The 18,402-nt window shown below is 37.5% G+C and overlaps 1 protein-coding gene across 1 annotated transcript in view; it reads left to right on the forward strand.

The window, feature by feature from the left end:
* NUP210 (nucleoporin 210) overlaps positions 1–18,402 on the forward strand; it is a 56,919-nt gene that overhangs the window by 16,764 nt on the left and 21,753 nt on the right. The window contains exons 10-22 of the mRNA XM_026066398.1: positions 621–819; positions 2,127–2,272; positions 4,490–4,711; positions 5,989–6,162; positions 7,443–7,635; positions 7,915–8,021; positions 10,004–10,108; positions 10,241–10,342; positions 14,560–14,688; positions 15,361–15,488; positions 16,408–16,543; positions 16,852–16,914; positions 17,578–17,757. Of these exons, the coding sequence (XP_025922183.1) occupies positions 621–819; positions 2,127–2,272; positions 4,490–4,711; positions 5,989–6,162; positions 7,443–7,635; positions 7,915–8,021; positions 10,004–10,108; positions 10,241–10,342; positions 14,560–14,688; positions 15,361–15,488; positions 16,408–16,543; positions 16,852–16,914; positions 17,578–17,757 (1,884 nt within the window). The remainder of the gene's footprint in view (positions 1–620; positions 820–2,126; positions 2,273–4,489; positions 4,712–5,988; positions 6,163–7,442; positions 7,636–7,914; positions 8,022–10,003; positions 10,109–10,240; positions 10,343–14,559; positions 14,689–15,360; positions 15,489–16,407; positions 16,544–16,851; positions 16,915–17,577; positions 17,758–18,402) is intronic.

Below are 18,402 nucleotides of genomic sequence, written 5' to 3' on the forward strand. Positions count from 1 at the left end.
GGGAGGACTTTGAATACTATTAAAAATGCCCTGCCGACAGAAATACAAGAAACAAAAGAGTTAAGCCTGTAAGAAGATCTTTGGGCCATTGGTTCCCATAATTTCTTCTACACACCTGCTGCTATCAGCTATGCAGACTGAAGGCCAAGGGAGCCTTGATGACTTTGTCAGGTCTAGCTCAAACATTTATGCTGTGGAACTCAAGTTCAGATACCAAGTCCGGCCCAGCTGGTCATAGTGCCTCCTGGAGATATCACACACTTTAATCCACACTTTAAAATCTATACAGCAAAAGGCAGGTGGCAGAAAAGAGAATTAATACAAGTAGTAGCAAAAGGATCACTAGGTTAATGCAAACTTGGACTGTTATGAGAGAAGAGGACTAAAATGGTTGAGAAATCTTCCTGGCGCCCTCTGATACCTTTCTGTGTCAGGTGAACACAGTAGCAATGTTAAATCTGAGAGGAACTGCTTCCAGGTGTCGGAGAGAAGTTAGTCGTTAGGAGATGTATATACGAGGGCTGAGAAAAATGAGGACATCATAATGAAGTCTTGTTTTCTGGCACCTTTTTGAGGAGTTGTTTGTGCACCTCTGACCTCTGGTTCCTTTCCTCCCTCAGGTGTATGTAACTGAACCCAGTGGGATGGAGTTCCTGCCATGCCAGGTTGAAGCGCGTGTTGGCCAAACGTTGGAGCTGCCCCTGCGGATTAATGGTCTAACAAACGTTGAAACGGGCGAGACAGTCCCACTGAGTGACTGCTCACACTTTGATCTAGTTGTGGAAGTAGAAAACCGTGGTGTGTTTACACCACTTCAAGGTGATTTAACACCTCCCCATTTTGAAAGTTAAATTAAAATGTTGCTAAGTCACATGTCTCCTTTAAATCACTGTTTTGATTGCTGTGTAGAGAATTGCTAGAGAGGTGCTTAACTTCAGAGGTGGGGCTCAGAGCAGCCAGGAAATGTTATTTGGAGGATGTACTTACTTTTTATGCTGCAGAGCTTCCCTCTGATATTTTTGATGCTTTGAAGGACTCTGAAAGCCTTTTGGCAATTAATAAGAAGACACTGAAGAATGTGCAGTCTCCCACATGCCTTTCTACTGCTTTAATATTTTTGATGTGCTGCTATAACAAAGCTGATGGGCCCTCTCCTCAGAGGGGTCCAGGTATATTGTGTTTTGATGGTGAATCGGAGGATTTGCGAAAATACTAAAATGAATAACCGCTTAGCCCTACTTGCCCAGCTGTACCTTTCAGTTCTATAAAGGCACTAGTCATTGTTTGCTTTCAAGGAGCTAAGAAGACCAGTTGCTTAAATTTTGCTAAAGCTGTGTCATTCTTAAGCTTGCAGCTTTAAGAAGCGCATCTTGTCAGGTTTATTAAGAGTATGGAATATACTTTTTTTTTTTCTTTTTCTCTCTCCAAAGTTTGCCATTAATGGACAATGGACAATGGACTTTGCACCATTAATGTCCAAGCGGACAATGAGCAACCTGCTTGTCCCTGTGTCTGCTGAATTTAGTATATTATTCAGATGTACCATTACTTTTTTCAAGTGCCTCTTGTATGGAAGCTCTTTCTTGTGCTATTGAGCCAGTAAAACCAGTCTGCATTGTACCATCTGTGTGCCTGAGAGGCAGCAATTTTAAAATATCACTACATAATTAGCTGTTCCTGTGCTTTTTTAAAAAAAGAAAAAAAGAAAAAAAATGTATGCGAAGAAACAGAGAAATGTCATGACAATACCTTTCCTTTGGCCAGTGAAAACTTGAGTTGTAGTCAATACTTCTGTGCAGGAAAGCTGGCTTAGTTACAAGCCAGTTTCACTTTAAGCAGCAAAATAAAAGTACTTAATTAAAATTATATTAATTTGTACTTCAGAGAAAAGACTTGTGTCCTGCTTAGAACAGTGTGAAAGTAAAGAAGTTTGAGATATGGATACTTCAATAAGTGATGGTTTTGATACAAAAGACAGTGAACATTTTACCCATTCGGTTGGTGAGATCTACATACTTCTGGTGGAAATATTTCTGTCAAGAAAAGCCATCTAGAATTTTAATTAAAATGCCTGGCCAATTCTCTCCAAAGGCTTTTTTTTTTTTTTTTTTTTTTTTTTTTGACAGGGAGACTTAAGCCGACTGCTGATTTTTGTAGCGGAGTCAGAATGAAAGCTGAAACTCAAGGATACACAACACTTGTTGTTAGTTACACCCATGGTCATGTCCACCTCAGTGCTAGTATCACCATTGCTGCCTATCTACCATTAAAAGTAAGTCTTTTTTGCTGTACTTACATTGAGCTGTCTTTTTTTTTTTTTTTTAATTTATCTAAATGACAAATAGCAAGTTGATATTATGTAACTAGTATGTAAAAATTGAGGTGGTTGTTTGATTCTTAGGAAAAATCTTATGATCTGTCTTAGAGAATCATGTTTTAACCCTTTCTGTATGGAGCGCATATATTGGAGATTTCCTACATAAACGCTGCAAGATATAGCTATAGAGGAATGAGTAAGTTGGTGGTGAACTAACAGATTTTTGCAAGTGTTGAAGAGGAAAGTGAACCTGATGTTCTTGGCCGTTTTTCAGATTTTATGGCAAGAGTCACAAATGCTGTCATCTGTAGGAACATTCAGACAGTAACAGGCATCAAACTTCTTCAGAGTGAACTGCAAAGGAGTGAATATTTTGAGGGTGAAGGATAACAACGTTTGTCTGTAACACTGAGTTCCTCTTTCTAGCTAATTTGCAGTAACCTGATTTCTGCAAATTCTAATTTACTCATAGACATGTTCTTATTAAAAAAAAAAAAAAAAAAAAGTGTGTAGACGGCTGAAAAACAGCTTTGTATTACAAGAACACCTAGACAATTCATTCATGAGACTGAATCCTTCAGAAGTTGGGTATGTCCTGTTGTGCATAACATAGCTATTGAATTAGGAAGTTAGCCTTCATCAGACTCTAAATGGTTTGAAGATGATGCAAGACTCAAAGCCTTTGTTTTTCAGCTGGCTATTTTAACAGATTTCTTGTAAATAGGAAAATGTATTTCACTGCTCGACAGTTCAAGTAAAAAAGTAGGAAAGAGAATCTGAGTACGAGGTCAGTATGTGAAAATATAACAGTGTGCTCATGTCAACCTCTATCTTTAGAGATCAAGCACTGAATCCGCAAAGCTTAAGTCCAATATGTTTGACCATAGTATTCCCCCCTCTCCCCCATCTGGAAAAAAGTTTGTGTAAATCAAACAAATGTGCGAGTGTAATGACGACTTTACTTTTTAAAAATGCTTTTCTGTCAAAGATTTTGAATCGCAGAGAATATAACACTTGGAAGATGCTGAGACATCCTGAGCAGTGTGTGTAATCTTTTCTGCTATTGGCAGCCAATGTGAAAAGGCTTAGTCCCTTTAATTAGGAATTATTCATATGTATGCTATCATTCACATTCCGTAACAAAGTCCCTTGAGGCATTATAACACTGCTTTTCATATATAAAATTAAATGCCTCTAGGGTACTTTACAGAGCCCATATGTATTAGGAAAGAGCTTGGAACAGTGATTTCCAAATTTTCTTTTCCCTCCTATCAGTAGAATGAAATATTTGTGATGCTCAGAAATGGAGGACCCAGGCATTTTGCTGTCAGATATCATCCATTAAAAAGAAATTTATAGCATAAGAACTGAGAGAAAGACAAACAGGAGTCAAAGAGCAGGAAGACACTCAAGACTAAATCTTGTAGTTTTCCAGTGGGTTTTTACCTTTACCTATATTATAAGTATAACCAAGGAGTAACTGGGAGGAAAGGGGAACGTTTATAGCCAATCCTTTTCCTGCCTCCTACCAAGCGCTTACAGAAAGAATTAACCATCCTTTATGCCAGTTACTACTTCTTTCTTACCATATTCTGACAAAAATGAGGTTGTGGAACAGAAGCTGCAAATGATTGTTGTGCATTAAAATGTCAAGTTAATTTCTGTGATGATTAACAGCACAGGCAATCCTGGTGATGTACATCAGAGTGGCATTTTTGTAGCAGTTTGAAGTAAAACTTTAAGTCATATGTAGGAGAATAATTACATGCACAGAACTGTTGGAGAGAGCACTTCAAGTGAAAGGATTTTTAAAAAGAGTAAAACTTGACATTACTTCAGTCATTAGAGTACTGTCTATTTTAAAAATGTAGTAGAAAATTCTCTCTCTGAATATATTCAAAAGCATGTATTCAGTATCTCTTCCTTGCTGTAGTTTTTCGTCAGAGATGGGATTAGAATGTACTAAATATTTTTCTTCAGACTCGTGGAGTCCGTTGAATATAACCTGACAGATTGTTGCTTACAAACAGCTGTATGAAAAATCATAACCCAATCAAAATAATAAATAAATATAGCTCTTAAACTAAGAAAGAGAAGGTTCTTTTGTGAAGTTCAATCAAAATATAAGACATGTAACTAGAATCATTAATTCATAACTGTTGTTTGTTTCAGACTATTGATCCTCCATCTGTTGCTTTGGTGACTTTGGGTTCCTCTAAAGATATGTTATTTGAAGGAGGACCCAGACCATGGGTACAAGAGCCTTCAAAGTTCTTCAGAAACATCACTGCTGAGGACGCACAAAGTATTGGTCTCTCTTTATTTGGACCTCCTACATCTCGGAATAATATCCAGCATTGGGTTAGAGCATCTTGCAAAAGCCTGGGAGAACAAGTAAGTGCCAGAAATTATTTATATTGTCCTCCATCAAACACTGAGCTAAGGCAATTGAAGACTTGCCTCAGACAGATTTATGATATCATATAGCTTTTAAATAATGAGTACTTTTTATAAAAAGCCAGTAAAGAACTTGGATAAGTACATTGTTTATGCGTTTTTTTCATTGTGCTGCTGGTACAGGTTTTAGGAGTAAGCATTTTATAAAATTATGTTATCAAGTGGTTTATGATGGGTTTATTGCAGTATAAAGCCACAGGAACCTTTGTTGTGGAAGGTAATAGAACAGATAGATCCTAATAACTGCAGCTTACTTCAATTTTCATGAATAAGATCATTGCAGAAGGTTGCTGCAGAAGACTGACCTGTCAGTCTGACCCGCTCCTCTGAACCAAGTTACGGTCCAGTATAATTCTGATTCAAGTAAATGACAGCCGTATGAGTATGTTAGCCTAATATTTAGGCAGCCTTTGAAAGTGGCTGCAGTCATGTTCCACCTGGTCTTGTTTCTGCCACTTGGAGAAGTGATTTCTCATGCTTTACTGACTCCAGCCAGTTTATAAAGCATTTAGCTTTGATTTTAATGTTTATTTCTCCTGTAATTTTGCAAGGGCTAAGCCTTTTAGTGTGGCTGGCAAATTGTTTGACTCGTCCTCAGTGGACGCTGCTATTTCTGTAAGTGCAAATTCAGAAAGGAACAAGCATCTTGCTGTTGTCTCTGGCTCTGCATGCCTTGGCTGCTGTCCTCTGTACTGTACAGCACAGATCACATCTGCATGGTTTTGGCTAGCATGAGCACAACGGTGGTTAAGACAAGTAACCAGAGCTACCTCAGCCTGCTGGGATAGCCCGCTTTGTGTTTACATAATATGTGTTTTGTTGAGGAGTAAAGAGGGAATGTAAAATAGAACATAAGATGTTTTTAAGCGTAATAAAGTGATTGTCTTTGGGCTATTCTGTTCTTGCTGACAAGAAAAAAGCCAGCTTGTTAGTTCTGTAAGTTATGAAAGATTTGTCATTTGAATTAAGTTTGATAGTAATAAACATGAATACCTAGGAACAGTTTGCAGCAGTAGTTCTTTGATAATGGTATGGAACCATTTTTAAAATATGTCTCCTTTTACATCTTTGTATGTCTTCATTGGTACTGTAAATCCACACACATTTTTGCTTGTTTATTCCAACACTGGAGTATAACTGAGATATGTGAAATGAATATGCTTGAACTAGTAGTCTTTTTCTCTTCTCACTTTCCTGTTTTCCTAATTGTACAGGTTATTGCCTTAACAGTTGGAAACAATCCCACACTCACCAATCCTTTTCCAGCAGTTGAGCCTGCTGTTGTGAAGTTTATCTGTGCTGTCCCTTCGCGACTCACTTTGACTCCTGTTTATACAAGTCCTCAGATTGATCTCTCATGTCCTTTGCTGCAACAAAACAAGCAAGTGGTAAGTCTGAGAAAACAGTGACAGGAGAACAATGTTCTTATAACTTGCCATTGGTGTTTGGACTGTCGCACAGAAATACCACAAAACAACTGATTTGAAGGCTGCAAGAGCAGCAGTAGCTCCAGTGTTGTGGATGGCACTAGTTCAACACACAATCTGTTGTTCTCTACTTCTGCAGAGAACAGTCGGTGTAAGATTCCTACAGTGATTGTTCCAGTACACGTTTATAAAAGGGACCATATCAGAAAATAATAGCATATACAAAAACATATGGGTTGTGGCTTCTGACAAAAGTCTTCCTGGGAGGATATCTTTCTGTGTTTTCTGAAAAAGCAGGATAAGCAGAAAGGGAGAGGAGACGGAAAACGGGACAAACTTTGGAAAAGCACAGACGCAACTTTAAAGAAAGTGTTTCCAGCAACTGTTTCTAAGGAAGGTCCTTCTTCCCTATACCATATACTCTTTCTAATTATTCCATTGAGTATATAGAGACAAATTTTACCGTGCAGTTGTTATTGCGTGAATATACATTTGTGTGTGTCTTATTTGTACAGGAACAAAGATGGCAGGTGTGAAGCAGTCTTATAACTGGGCAGTATTGTTCAGTGACACCAGCTGCATTCAGCTTTGCAAATCTAGGCCCAGTAGCTGGACAATGCCTGGGTGTAGGTTATCAAGCATAAAGAACTGTCCTCTGCATCCAAATGACTGCAAGCATATCTTGTCTGCTGAGTAAACACTGTATTTGTCATGTTAATATTACCAGTCCTATATACAAGAAATCCCAGTTTCATAAAACTGCAATCGATATCGACTTGAAGAATCTCACTAACTTCCTGTTTAATAAGGAGATGGGAAGGAGACTTGTATATTATAAGTCAGTCTTGCGTTCAGGAATGTCTTTCTAGCTCCGTATGCATCAGACTTAATTTCACTGCATCAGTAGTGAAACCTGCACTACTATCACTAATACTTTTCACAAGATGCACATTAGACTTCTGATCTGTATCTTCTGGGTAGTAGTAGTATTTTTCTTAATTTGCTTGAACTCCAAAGACTACTCAGGCTATATGTGTTTTTTGTTTTCATTTGTTTGGCAGTGAGTTACCCTAAAACAAAAAACCCTCCGAGTTGAAGTACAGCTTAACGACTGCACTGGTGGCTCACTTTTAATGAACACTTCTCACATAATGAATCTTTTAACAAATCTCATGGAACTCAGAATATAACTTTTTTCTTTATTGCATCTATTCAGTTCAAAATACTCATTCCTTTTTCAGGTTCCTGTTTCAAATTATCGCAATCCGGTATTGGACTTGGCTGCGTATGACCAACAGGGCAGTAAATTTGATAATTTCAGTTCTCTTAGTGTTATCTGGGAATCAACAAAAATGTCCTTAGCTAATATTGAGCCTGATATGCCAATGGAGCTCACTCTGAAGGAAGATGCAAGCGGTCAAAAGAAAATGCACGGTATGAATCAGTTTAAATGAGTATTTCATTGTTTGAAGAAGGCGTGTATTAATACTGTTAGAAAACTTCTGAGCTTGATTTAAAAAACAACAACAAAAACGACAATTACTGTAATCTGTGAAATAGTCATACTGCAGCTTGTCCTCAGCACACATTTTAAGTGTGTTTTTAAAAAATATATATATATTGCTTAGAATGATAGTGGAAGATATTAACAGCATATGTTTAATCTTTTTCTTCCCCATAATCAGATTCATTTGACTTTTTCTTTTGTTCCAGGCTTGCAAACTGTTTTAGTTCATCATGAGGCTGGAACCACTGCTATCTCTGCAACTGCAACAGGATACCAACAATCTCATCTCAAGACAGCTCAAGTGAAAATACCGGTACTCCAAACTCGGGGTTTTTTGTCTGTATTTCCCCACAATGCTTTGTGTATAGTGTTCCTATATATATATTTCCTCAGTGACGTGTGCATGATGCATAATAATCTAAAAATAAGGTGATTCATTAGCTGCTTCTGAAGACAGATTCATACCACTGCATTTTTATAATATTCATGAGTGTTTCTGCTTTTTTTTTTTCTCCCTTACCTTCTACTATTCATATCACATACATCCAATTTTTTTTTTTTTTGGTACCATCTGGACAAGGGGATTACTAAGAATTGTTTCACTTAATATTGTTTTGATTTAGGCTTTTTAAATGAATTGGTGAAGCTCTGCTGCTTGTCCTTCACTAAAGCAACCATGTGCTTGGTGCAGCTGTCACTGGGGAAAGCAAATGTATTTGATTTCCACTGCAAAACAGAGTAGAGAGGTTCTGCATGAGCAAAGCAAAAGCTGACTGATATCATGAGACCATATGTAAAAGCTGGGCTCTGATTAATACTCTTGTACTTTGACTTCTGTCTTAAGAACAAAACTTGGAGCTAGAGGTTAGAGTAGTCTTAATTCAAAGCGACTAACAAATGGGCACTAGCAATGTGAAATACCCTGTGACCCAGAGTTTTGTTAGTGTGGCCCAGGTTTGGCATCTGGATATGAAATTTCTTTGGAAGATTATCAGTAGTGCCATTTGGTTCTTGACTTTCCAGTGAGGTTTCCCCATCTGCTCCTGTTGGCAAGCATGGTGTAGATGCATGGCCACTGAAGACTTTGACTATAACTTAGCCTCAATTACTAGAGATATCTAGTCCTTTGCTCCCTAAGCTATTGGGTTCTGGGTTTTTTTTGTTTTGTTTTGTTTTTCCTCTCTCAAGAAAATTGGGTTGTAGCAAGAGCATTTGGTGTCCTGCTATGTTTTGTTATTCACTGTGCTCTGCCTTATTGAACCAATATTCAATATTCTCTCACACATTCAGAGGTAGCTAGAACAGTGAATTCTCTAAACTTTGCCTCCTGAGTTCAGAGAAGTGGGTTGTATTTCATTGTGAGCGCACACACATGCAAAATGGCTCTGGAGCTCTCTTAAGTCCTAGTCTTTGTGTTTAAGCTTGGGAGGAATCTCTTGGTTGGTTGGAGAAGAGCGGCTGTAGATGCCGCTTCTGCTACTGTTACAAAGGCTCGTGGTGTTTGTTTAGACTGGATGATTTGCCTGCTGTTTTCAGATACATTAGAAACACTCTGCTGTACTCTGCTTTCAAACCTATCCGTACTTCTTTCTTACCAACAAAAACTCAAATAAAAATCTAATTAATGGTATATTAAGATGTCTTGATCACTGTTCCCTGTTTAAGTGGAGCATCCTATTATGTCATTAGGAGAAGATGACATCCTTTCTACATCAAGGAAATAATTTTACTAATTAGGTGAAATGGGTATGTAATACTGACTTCCTCTAAAAAGCATTTTCCCTATTTCAGTTAATTTTGTTAGGAGTAAGCGATTAGACTTGCATCTGGTCTAGTGCTTCTGTACTTATATGTAAGGGAGACCTTCTTTTGGTGGCCTGTTAGGAGGAATCCTAAAAAGATGATCTTGAAGTAGAAGAAAATATTCTGTCTCTTATGCTTTGTCATTCCGCAAGAACTTAGAACATGTCTCTGAGTTAATAGACTACCCATGTATGTCAGATTTGGTTAATTATTCCTGGCAAATCTTTAATGTATAGGCCTGTGTTCTTTGCCTTGAACATAACGCAGAATATGGCAGCATGTCCTATGTATAGCCATGTGTACAGAAATGAGAGAGCAGCTAAGCCAATTACTTGATTTTTGTGGATGTTCTATTAACCTAAACTTTTCTTCAGGCACTGACTTTTTGCTCATCTGCTTTACCTGTCCTTCCCTGCATATACAAAAGACTTGCACTGTTTCTGACTTTGAATGCTTGGTATTACAGCTGGTAAATAGAATTGTTTCTTTCAGTATGAACCTCTTCTACCAGTGTCTGCCACTATTGAACTAATACTAGTAGAAGATGTGAAAGTGAGCCCTACCGATGTCTCCATTTACAATCATCCTGAGATCCAGGTAATGAATTATAGTGCTGCTTATTTAACTGGGAGAGGATGATGTCATGAATTATGATATGGGTAAAGATATCAGTTTTAGCAAGGTTCTAGAAAGATGCAATCTTATTTTGTATGCTTTTCTGTTTTTCAGGCAGAACTGTTCATCAGAGAAGGTTCTGGATATTTTTTCATTAACACAAGCGTTGCAAATATTGTAAGAGTGGCTTATGAAGAAACTCAAGGTATTGCTCTGGTGAGTGAAGTAATTTATTATTGTATGTCTTTTTAGTGATCTGAATATGTGATTATTTCTGTTGTGTGTCACTTTTGGTACTGGAAGGAGTAACTTTTCTGAATTCAGGCTCATGCTTCCACAGTGTGCAGCCTCTAGCCCATAGCGAAGAGGTCACAGGCATTCAACAGAACTACAGATCTCCTAGAAAACTAACGAAGCCTATTTGACACTTAAATTAAGATACTGGTTTCATTCTTTCATATTTATCCTATTTAATTTTTATTGGCCTGTTAGTAGAGATGTTAGAAAGTACGCATTTTATGTTTTGATTTTTAGTGTCTCAGATTTTTGTTTAGTCTGAGAAGAAAGTATAATTAACTATAGCAATATATTACAATGATGTAATTGTATACTTTGGAGCAGAAGGAAGACTTGGGTAAGAAATGAACTAAAATATATGCTCAAACAATTATCTCTTATCACAGCAATAAAGCTAGCCTCATGATAGACATATGCTGTGTTTCAGTACACTGGCAATCTACATCTTCTTTCAAAACTGTCAGTCCATTTTAGCTATCTTTGCTGTTCCATAAGCATATAAAATGAAGTTTCTGTATCAGTACTATTGCAGCTTAAAAAAACCCATATGTTCAGTCATAACAAGAAATATATATTATTTGAGTCCCTTATCAGGAGTTCTTGCTGACCTACATACTTGTATAAGTGTAGTGTATGTTTCTCACTGCATCTGCTGCTCTGATGAATTGAATTTGATTTACAAGGCAGATAGCAGGTGTATTTGGCAGTTGTCAAGAAATAATTAACTGCCTTTTCTATCTTAATGCCTTATATGAGGATAGGCGTCAGATTTCTGGGAGAATCCAGACTGACACATAATCAAAAAATTTACTTTAATAAGAATTTCATTGCAAATACTGCATAATGATAACGAGAACTATAAAACTGAGATATGTCTGTATGCAAGTGAGATTAGCATCTATAAATCAAAGTTGTATACACTTTAACTGTGAACTTTGTTTTAATTAAGAGACAAATCCATGTGCATTTTGTGGATTCAGAGATGCTGGGGATTTTTCTCTCAATACATAGATATACTTGGATGGGATCTGTACATTTGGCAATTATCTGACATTAACATTTGAATTCTTTTGTATCATATAGTTTTGCAAGCTATACTCAAACAAGATTAAGATCTCACAAAATTAAGGTCAATGGGCTAGCATAACAGAGTAGGGGACTCAAGTAACACATTGCAAACACCATTCAATTTGTATAATTCAATATCCTTCTTTCACTAAAAGAAGTGGTGCTTATGCACAAAAGTTTTGGTGGAAAGTAGCTGTGCTGTGTTTAGAAGCAGTGTGTCATATCTTCTGTTACAAATGCTATTTTACCATTACCATGTTGTATAACTATTGCTTTACAATATCATCATTATTGGTCATTTTCCAATACACATGGCCGGAGAGGCAATAAATGAATCTTGGGTATGTTTGCCTGTCACATTCAAGCTTCATGCAGGAGTCTCTGTACTAGCAGTTTCAAGTACTGGAAATTGTTTCACTACAGTAGTGATGTGTTCATATACCCTGTATTTAAAGGATAAAAGCTAGTGCCAAGTTGTTCTTTTTCCTATTACAATATTGTAGTAAAATATTCCTGATTTCATAAACACAAAATGACTAACGATGTGACAGAATTATTCAGGAGTGTTATGCAAAAGAGGAATTGATTTCTTCAGTGATATTGGAATCTTTGTTGTGGGTCAGCACTGAAATCTTCAAATTCTTCTTGCTTCCTGCTAAGTCAGGATATTTTGCCGTCAGTATTTCATCCTAATATTGAAAATAAGTATCTGTTAAAGAGTTGGGCTCATCTCCCTGTTAAGTTTTAATATTTTTTTTCCAATAGAAAATGTGATTAAACTAGAGCTATGCTTGACATCATCTAAAGGCCCAGGGTATGAGATGTATTCTACACTGAACAACAATAAAATTATATACTTGCATTGCTGGGATCATTAGACACAAATTGAAAATGACTTAAGCTATTTTGAAGAGTATTCTTTTACGTATACGGATTAATTTATACTTCACAAAATAAATTAGTTGTGAATTAATGATGATAAAGGTGTGCGGGGGGTTATTGCTCAAAGTATGGAAAGAAGTGCATTTTGATTCTCTCTAGCTGTGGAAAGTGAAGGGTAGGAATATATTCAGAGACCGAGTCAGCTAGACACAGAGGTGGGGGGAAAAATAGATGGGCTTGTTTTTGAACATTGTACACTGTCTCAGTTCCTAACAGTTCTTCAATCACATCTCCATCATGGGTGTAGCATTGCTTTAGCTGATGTACACATGGTAATTTCAGAATAGAACAGTGAACTTAAGCAGTGCAACAGTGCGAAGAAGACAGGCTTTGTGAAGTACAAAATGAGCTTTGTTTTAACTACCTGTCAGATTTAAGAGGGAAAAAAAAAAGAGAGAAAAGAAAAAAACATGCTTTTATATATGTTGAAAAAGCATTTTCAAAAAACTATTTTAAAAGTACATCATTAGTCCTGTGTGCTATGCTTGAGTTAAATATCAATATCACCTACAGATTTTCTTTCTGTGGAAGCCAGCAGAATGGTCTGTGTAGAAAAATAGTAAACTCCAGTTTTAAATACCAGAATGCCATGCCAGCTATCCGTGGGAGCCACGGTGGTATGGGATAGTTTGATGGCATGATAGTAAACTGCTGTGAGAAACCAAATCCAAGTTATCTCATGCAGTGATTCTCGGACTGTTTACTGAGATCCCCATGGATACCTTCTGTATCTTCTACCTGAATTTTGGCTCACCAGTTTATCTGCATGTGGGTGGTGGTACGGGAGAAGAAAGAGTCGTGGGAATGAAATGAAATGCACCCTAGACTAGGGAGCCGCTGGACACATGATAGGAGATGAGAACAGAAGAGGTAGCTGGGACAGGAACGGTTCTCGTTCTTGTTGTCATGGTAGTGCTTGCTTTTCCGTCCTGCCCCCTTGCTCTGTTAGCTCCTCTTTCCCTTCTCGCAGCCCAAACTGGGGCCCTTGTCCCCGTGGCCATGCTGCTCCTCCTGGCCACATCCCTTCTCTGCTTCCCGTGGGCGTATGTTAATATACGGCCCCATTATATATATTAGCCACCCACTTTGGGCACCACTCCTGTTCTGAAAGCTGATATTTATTCAAACTTTATATTCCTTTTTATTTTGAGGCAAAACTAGAGTGATGCCCTCAAAGAACAAAATGACAACTATTCCAACTGCTCTTACTGTTTAACTCCTGTGGTGCTGCAAAGCAGTGCTAGGAATTTTATTAAATTCCATTGAATTGGGAGGCCTGGCTGTCTATGAAACCAGGTTTAAGAGAATTCTCTTTCGTGAGCCAGATGAGTAAATAGAGTAGGACATCAAACATCTGCACATTTCTCTGGCCAAAGTGAAAGTACCTGTGGTGGAGAGAATTGTCAGGATCATCTCTGAGGTATGTGGCAAGATCAGGCAAATTGAAAGAGAGAACTCCAAAGACGATGTGAACAAGCTATGGAAACATGGCTTGCGAAAGTGTGCCCAGAGGACCTTGGGCTTGGTATTTTATTCTGAGGGCTTGTATTTTTGAGCAAAGGTCTGGTTCTTCATTGTTTGATCCTTGCTGTGTTCTGGTAAGTGTAACACATGTTCTTTGTTTAAATAATAATACTTATTTCAAAGAAATGCCTGATTTGCCAATTGTCCTCCTACCCAGAAAGATCTACCACCAAATTTTGGCTGTTCATTCAGAGGCATAGTCTCTGTCCCTGATTTTTTTTTTCCCCTCATTGTTTTGTTTTTTTTACTCCACTAAGAAAAATTCCATTGCTCCAAATGTTTGTTTTTATCCTTCTGATGGCAGAAGGAAAATAACAGGATGCCAGACTGCTTCCAGATTAAGATCTGTTAATTCAATTGCTGTCCAGAGGCCATTTACACTAAATGAATGAAAAGAATTTACACTAGCTCAATCATATGATATTGTTTAAATGTATTTTACAGCTTTACTTTTGCTTTAGTGGAAGAATCATCTGTGTCTGAGGCTTGGAGACTCCTGCACCCAACTACTTCTGCCCTAAAAGGGAAATAAGTTTCATCCTATGGATGATAAGCAAATGAAAATGAAAAATGATATAACAGAATTTTCTTTTGGCAATTAGGTGCATCCTTTGCTTCCAGGATCAGTGACCGTAATGATTCATGACTTGTGTTTGGCTTTCCCTGCACCAGCTAAAGCTGAAATTTATGTATCTGATATACAGGAACTGTACATCCGAGTTGTTGACAAGGTTAGTCGTTTTTGAACCAGTGCTATTAGCTGACCCACATTGCCCTGATTCCTTGTGCTGATCATGAATATAAAGCTGAGACACATATGAGATAATGTTGTGTAGTGCTCAAGGCCCTCCGCTACTGCTGTGACCTTAGAGAAATAGTTTGGACTCCCTGTCTCTCTGTTCTTCTCTCCCAAACTTACCTGTTCCGGTTATAAGCACTTCAGAGTGAGTATCAGCTGTCTCTTACTTTGTGTTCAACAATGTAATGCAGCTAATTCATATGTGCACACTAGTTTGCATTTTCTGTTATTTAAAGTACATGAGAATGATTCTTTTTGGAGTAAGTTTTACTCCAAGGTCACTTTCCATATGTCATGCTTTAAAAACAAAAAGGAAGTCCACTTCATTTTACTTGCAAACTTGAGCGCATCTTATAACAAAGTGTTGATATTTCTGGATGTTCTGCCACCTGAAACATCTGAATTCATTTATTTAATTTGACACTAACCATAGCTAGCAGGGATTATCCTTTAAAATCGGTGCTAATCTAACCTAGGGCCTTATCTTTAATATGCTACTAAAACTGTAATACAAAATAAAACAAAAGCATTTATGCTAATAAATAAGAATGATTTTTTTTAATAGTTTAAATGAAAAATTACTGTATGTGACTATACATTTCAGGTGGAGATTGGAAAAACAGTTAAAGCTTATGTCAGAGTTGCGGATGACTCTAAGAAACCTTTTCTGGCGAAATACTTTGCTGTCATGGATCTAAAACTAAGGGCAGCATCTCAAATTGTTTCACTTGTGTAAGTTAATGGATTCTTTTTATTAATCTGTAAATATGTTTATAGCAGAATAAGCAAAAATATAAGTAAAGGTACTGGCTTGGAGAGGTGGTAATATACAATGACTGATGAGTCTTTTGATAATGCAATTAATTGAAAGGTTGTATTTTTTTATGGAGAGCTTCAGAGTTTTAATTATCCAGTAAAGTGACTTAAAAATAATTATTTGTAGGGAAAATTACCTAGGCTAAGCCTTTGTCTTGTTGACTCTGACCAAGAGTGAATTAATATACTACAATATTTCTTTGAGCCTTAAGCAGTGACTTTGCAAATAATGTCACATGAAGAATCTGTTTGTGGAGACATGTCTGATGTTATCCAGCTCATTCTGTCTGTTACTTAACCTTCTAGAAACAGGTAGGCTAAATCACCTAGAAGCTCCTTATTTTCCAATCTTTAAACACAATGATTAAAATCACAGAAGAAGAAAGCACTTTCTTTGAACTGTCAGTTTTTAGAGTTGAGATAATAAGTAATAAATATTCTAGTTTGTATGGGGAAGGGTGTGTTTGTGTGTGTTTGTGGATATGTTATGCAGTACCACTTGACTATGTTTATACCAGTCCATTAAATAGTGCCAGGGTATGTGCTTGAGGCTTGTCCCCCTCTTGTCCATGCTGGATTAATTGTGGGCTCTCTGGGAAAGTTTTGGTCCATACCAGCCAGACTCTTCTTTAGTATTTCATTTCAAGATGAGATATAGGCTACAAAGAGCCATTTCATGATGTTTAGTGTTGGACTGTGATGGCTACAATTATTTTAAGAATTAGTCATTTAGCAGTTGTTATGATGAAACTGCTCTGTGTTAAGTTCTTCACATTCATTATTTGTGTAATTTATTCAATTAACTTTCCTAATTCAATGTGTTTCTTTGCTACAGCCCACTCGGTGAAGCTCTCGATGACCACACTGCTGCTTTTCTAGTGCATGGAGTGGCCATAGGTCAGACTAGTCTTATGGCAACTGTCGCTGACAGAAGAGGACAAAGAATCAACTCTGCTCCACAACAGATTGAAGTAAATAATTTCAGATAAAATATGCATATAAAGAAAATGTATGTTATGGTAGCACAGAAATAGTATGGAAGTGTAAATTTGCTGTAATGATAGATTTCTTTTTTCTGTCCAGAAGTTTACCCAAATGCAAGTCCATTTCAGATTTCATAGTGCTCTGCAACTGCAGGTGGCGAGATTAGTTTCTGCAGGCTAAATTTACTGTAATTAAGCAAATAAAGACTTAATTTTACATTTGTATGTACTATTTTGTGGCATAACTGATCTGATTGAAATAGCACGAACACAGGTATCCATATTTCCATTTTTAGGTCTTTCCTCCATTTAGACTACTGCCAAGGAAAGTGACCCTAATTATAGGGGCAATGATTCAGGTAAGGTATCTCACTTTTTTTTTTTCCTTTTATAATTCCTATTTTAAAATAAATATATACAATTTTATTCTTCAGGAGTAGGTATTCATCTTGGCAACATAGCTATGTTCATACTGAATGCTTTTTCCAAAAACAGAATAGTGTCATTCTTGAATTACCTTCCGTTTTACTGTGTTGTGAGACCAAAGGTTCTGTGTTCGTTTGTTTTGTTTTGTTTTGTTTTTTGTATGTGTGTGTGTGTGTGTGTCTGGCGAGTGTCAGCTCTTCCATTGGGATTACTAGTATTCAATAAATTAGGCAAATAAAATTAGGCATAGTGGGCTAATTATACAAACTAAAAACAGAACAGAACTACACCACTTGTGGCAAAGAGAAAAAGTAAATTTTTCTTAAACTCTCTGGGTTAGATAGCATCAGCTCATTACACTCCACAAAGCATGCAGTCTGCTTTTGTGCTTAGCTTCATGTACTTCCCAGTCCCTCTTCATGGATGGACCAGTGTGCTCGGGAAATAAGCTCTGAGACACTCTGGAAGGTACAGACACCCTTTCCTTACTGAAGACATTGTAGTAATGCTGAGCAAAGAAGGGTGCACACTGTAACATTGACCAGAACAAGTATCTGATGGGTAAATTCAGTCGTTCTGTGTGTTATTAATTATAGATCACTTCAGAAGGAGGCCCTCAACCTCAATCCAACATAATTTTTTCCATCAGTGATGAGAGGATTGCGTCAGTGAACAGCACTGGACTTGTCAGAGGAGTGGCAATTGGGAATGGGACAGTGACAGGAGTGGTGCAGGCTGTTGATGCAGAGACAGGAAAGCTTGTTGTGGTGTCCCAGGTAATGTTTTATGATACTGTTTGGAGCTGTAAGTCTCCATTTAACTCTTAGGTTTGGTACAAAAAAGGCGAATAATCTTTTCACAGTAGTATTTTTATCTTGTGCACTTTGCTGGTTTCCATAAAGTGATGGAAGACTAGTGTTTCCTACTCCCTGGTCTGTGAACCCATGCATTTGCTGCTACAGCTTCAGCAGGTAGCTAAGCACTGTCTTTCTATACCTTAACACTAAGTTCCACTGATAACAAATTGTTCAGAAAATTTCCGTTAGTTATCTTTAGACTTGATTAGTAAACCTTCTAGAAAAGCCCATCTAGAGAGGCCTTACTAAAACAGCAGAACGTTGTCTTTACCTGCATTGCCCTACGCTTAGTAGCCTCTTATGTCAGTGGATGTTAGAAGGTGACTTCTAGACCCAAGAAACCCATAGTCTCCTAAGTTATAGGCAAGCTGCAGAGAGTATTATCATTCTGTGCTGTTGTTGGCACCCATCTAAAAAGTTCAAGCAGTGAATCCCTGAAATCCATCTCAGTCTGTGTCCATAGAATCACAGAATCACTGAGGTTGGAAGGGACCTCTGGAGATCATCTAGTCCAACCCCCCTGCTCAAGCAGGGTCACCTAGAGCACATTGCACAGGATTGCAT

The sequence above is a fragment of the Apteryx rowi genome, unplaced genomic scaffold (assembly GCF_003343035.1).
Source record: "Apteryx rowi isolate R43461 unplaced genomic scaffold, aptRow1 scaffold_240, whole genome shotgun sequence".
In the NCBI taxonomy this organism is placed as follows: Eukaryota; Metazoa; Chordata; class Aves; order Apterygiformes; family Apterygidae; genus Apteryx; species Apteryx rowi.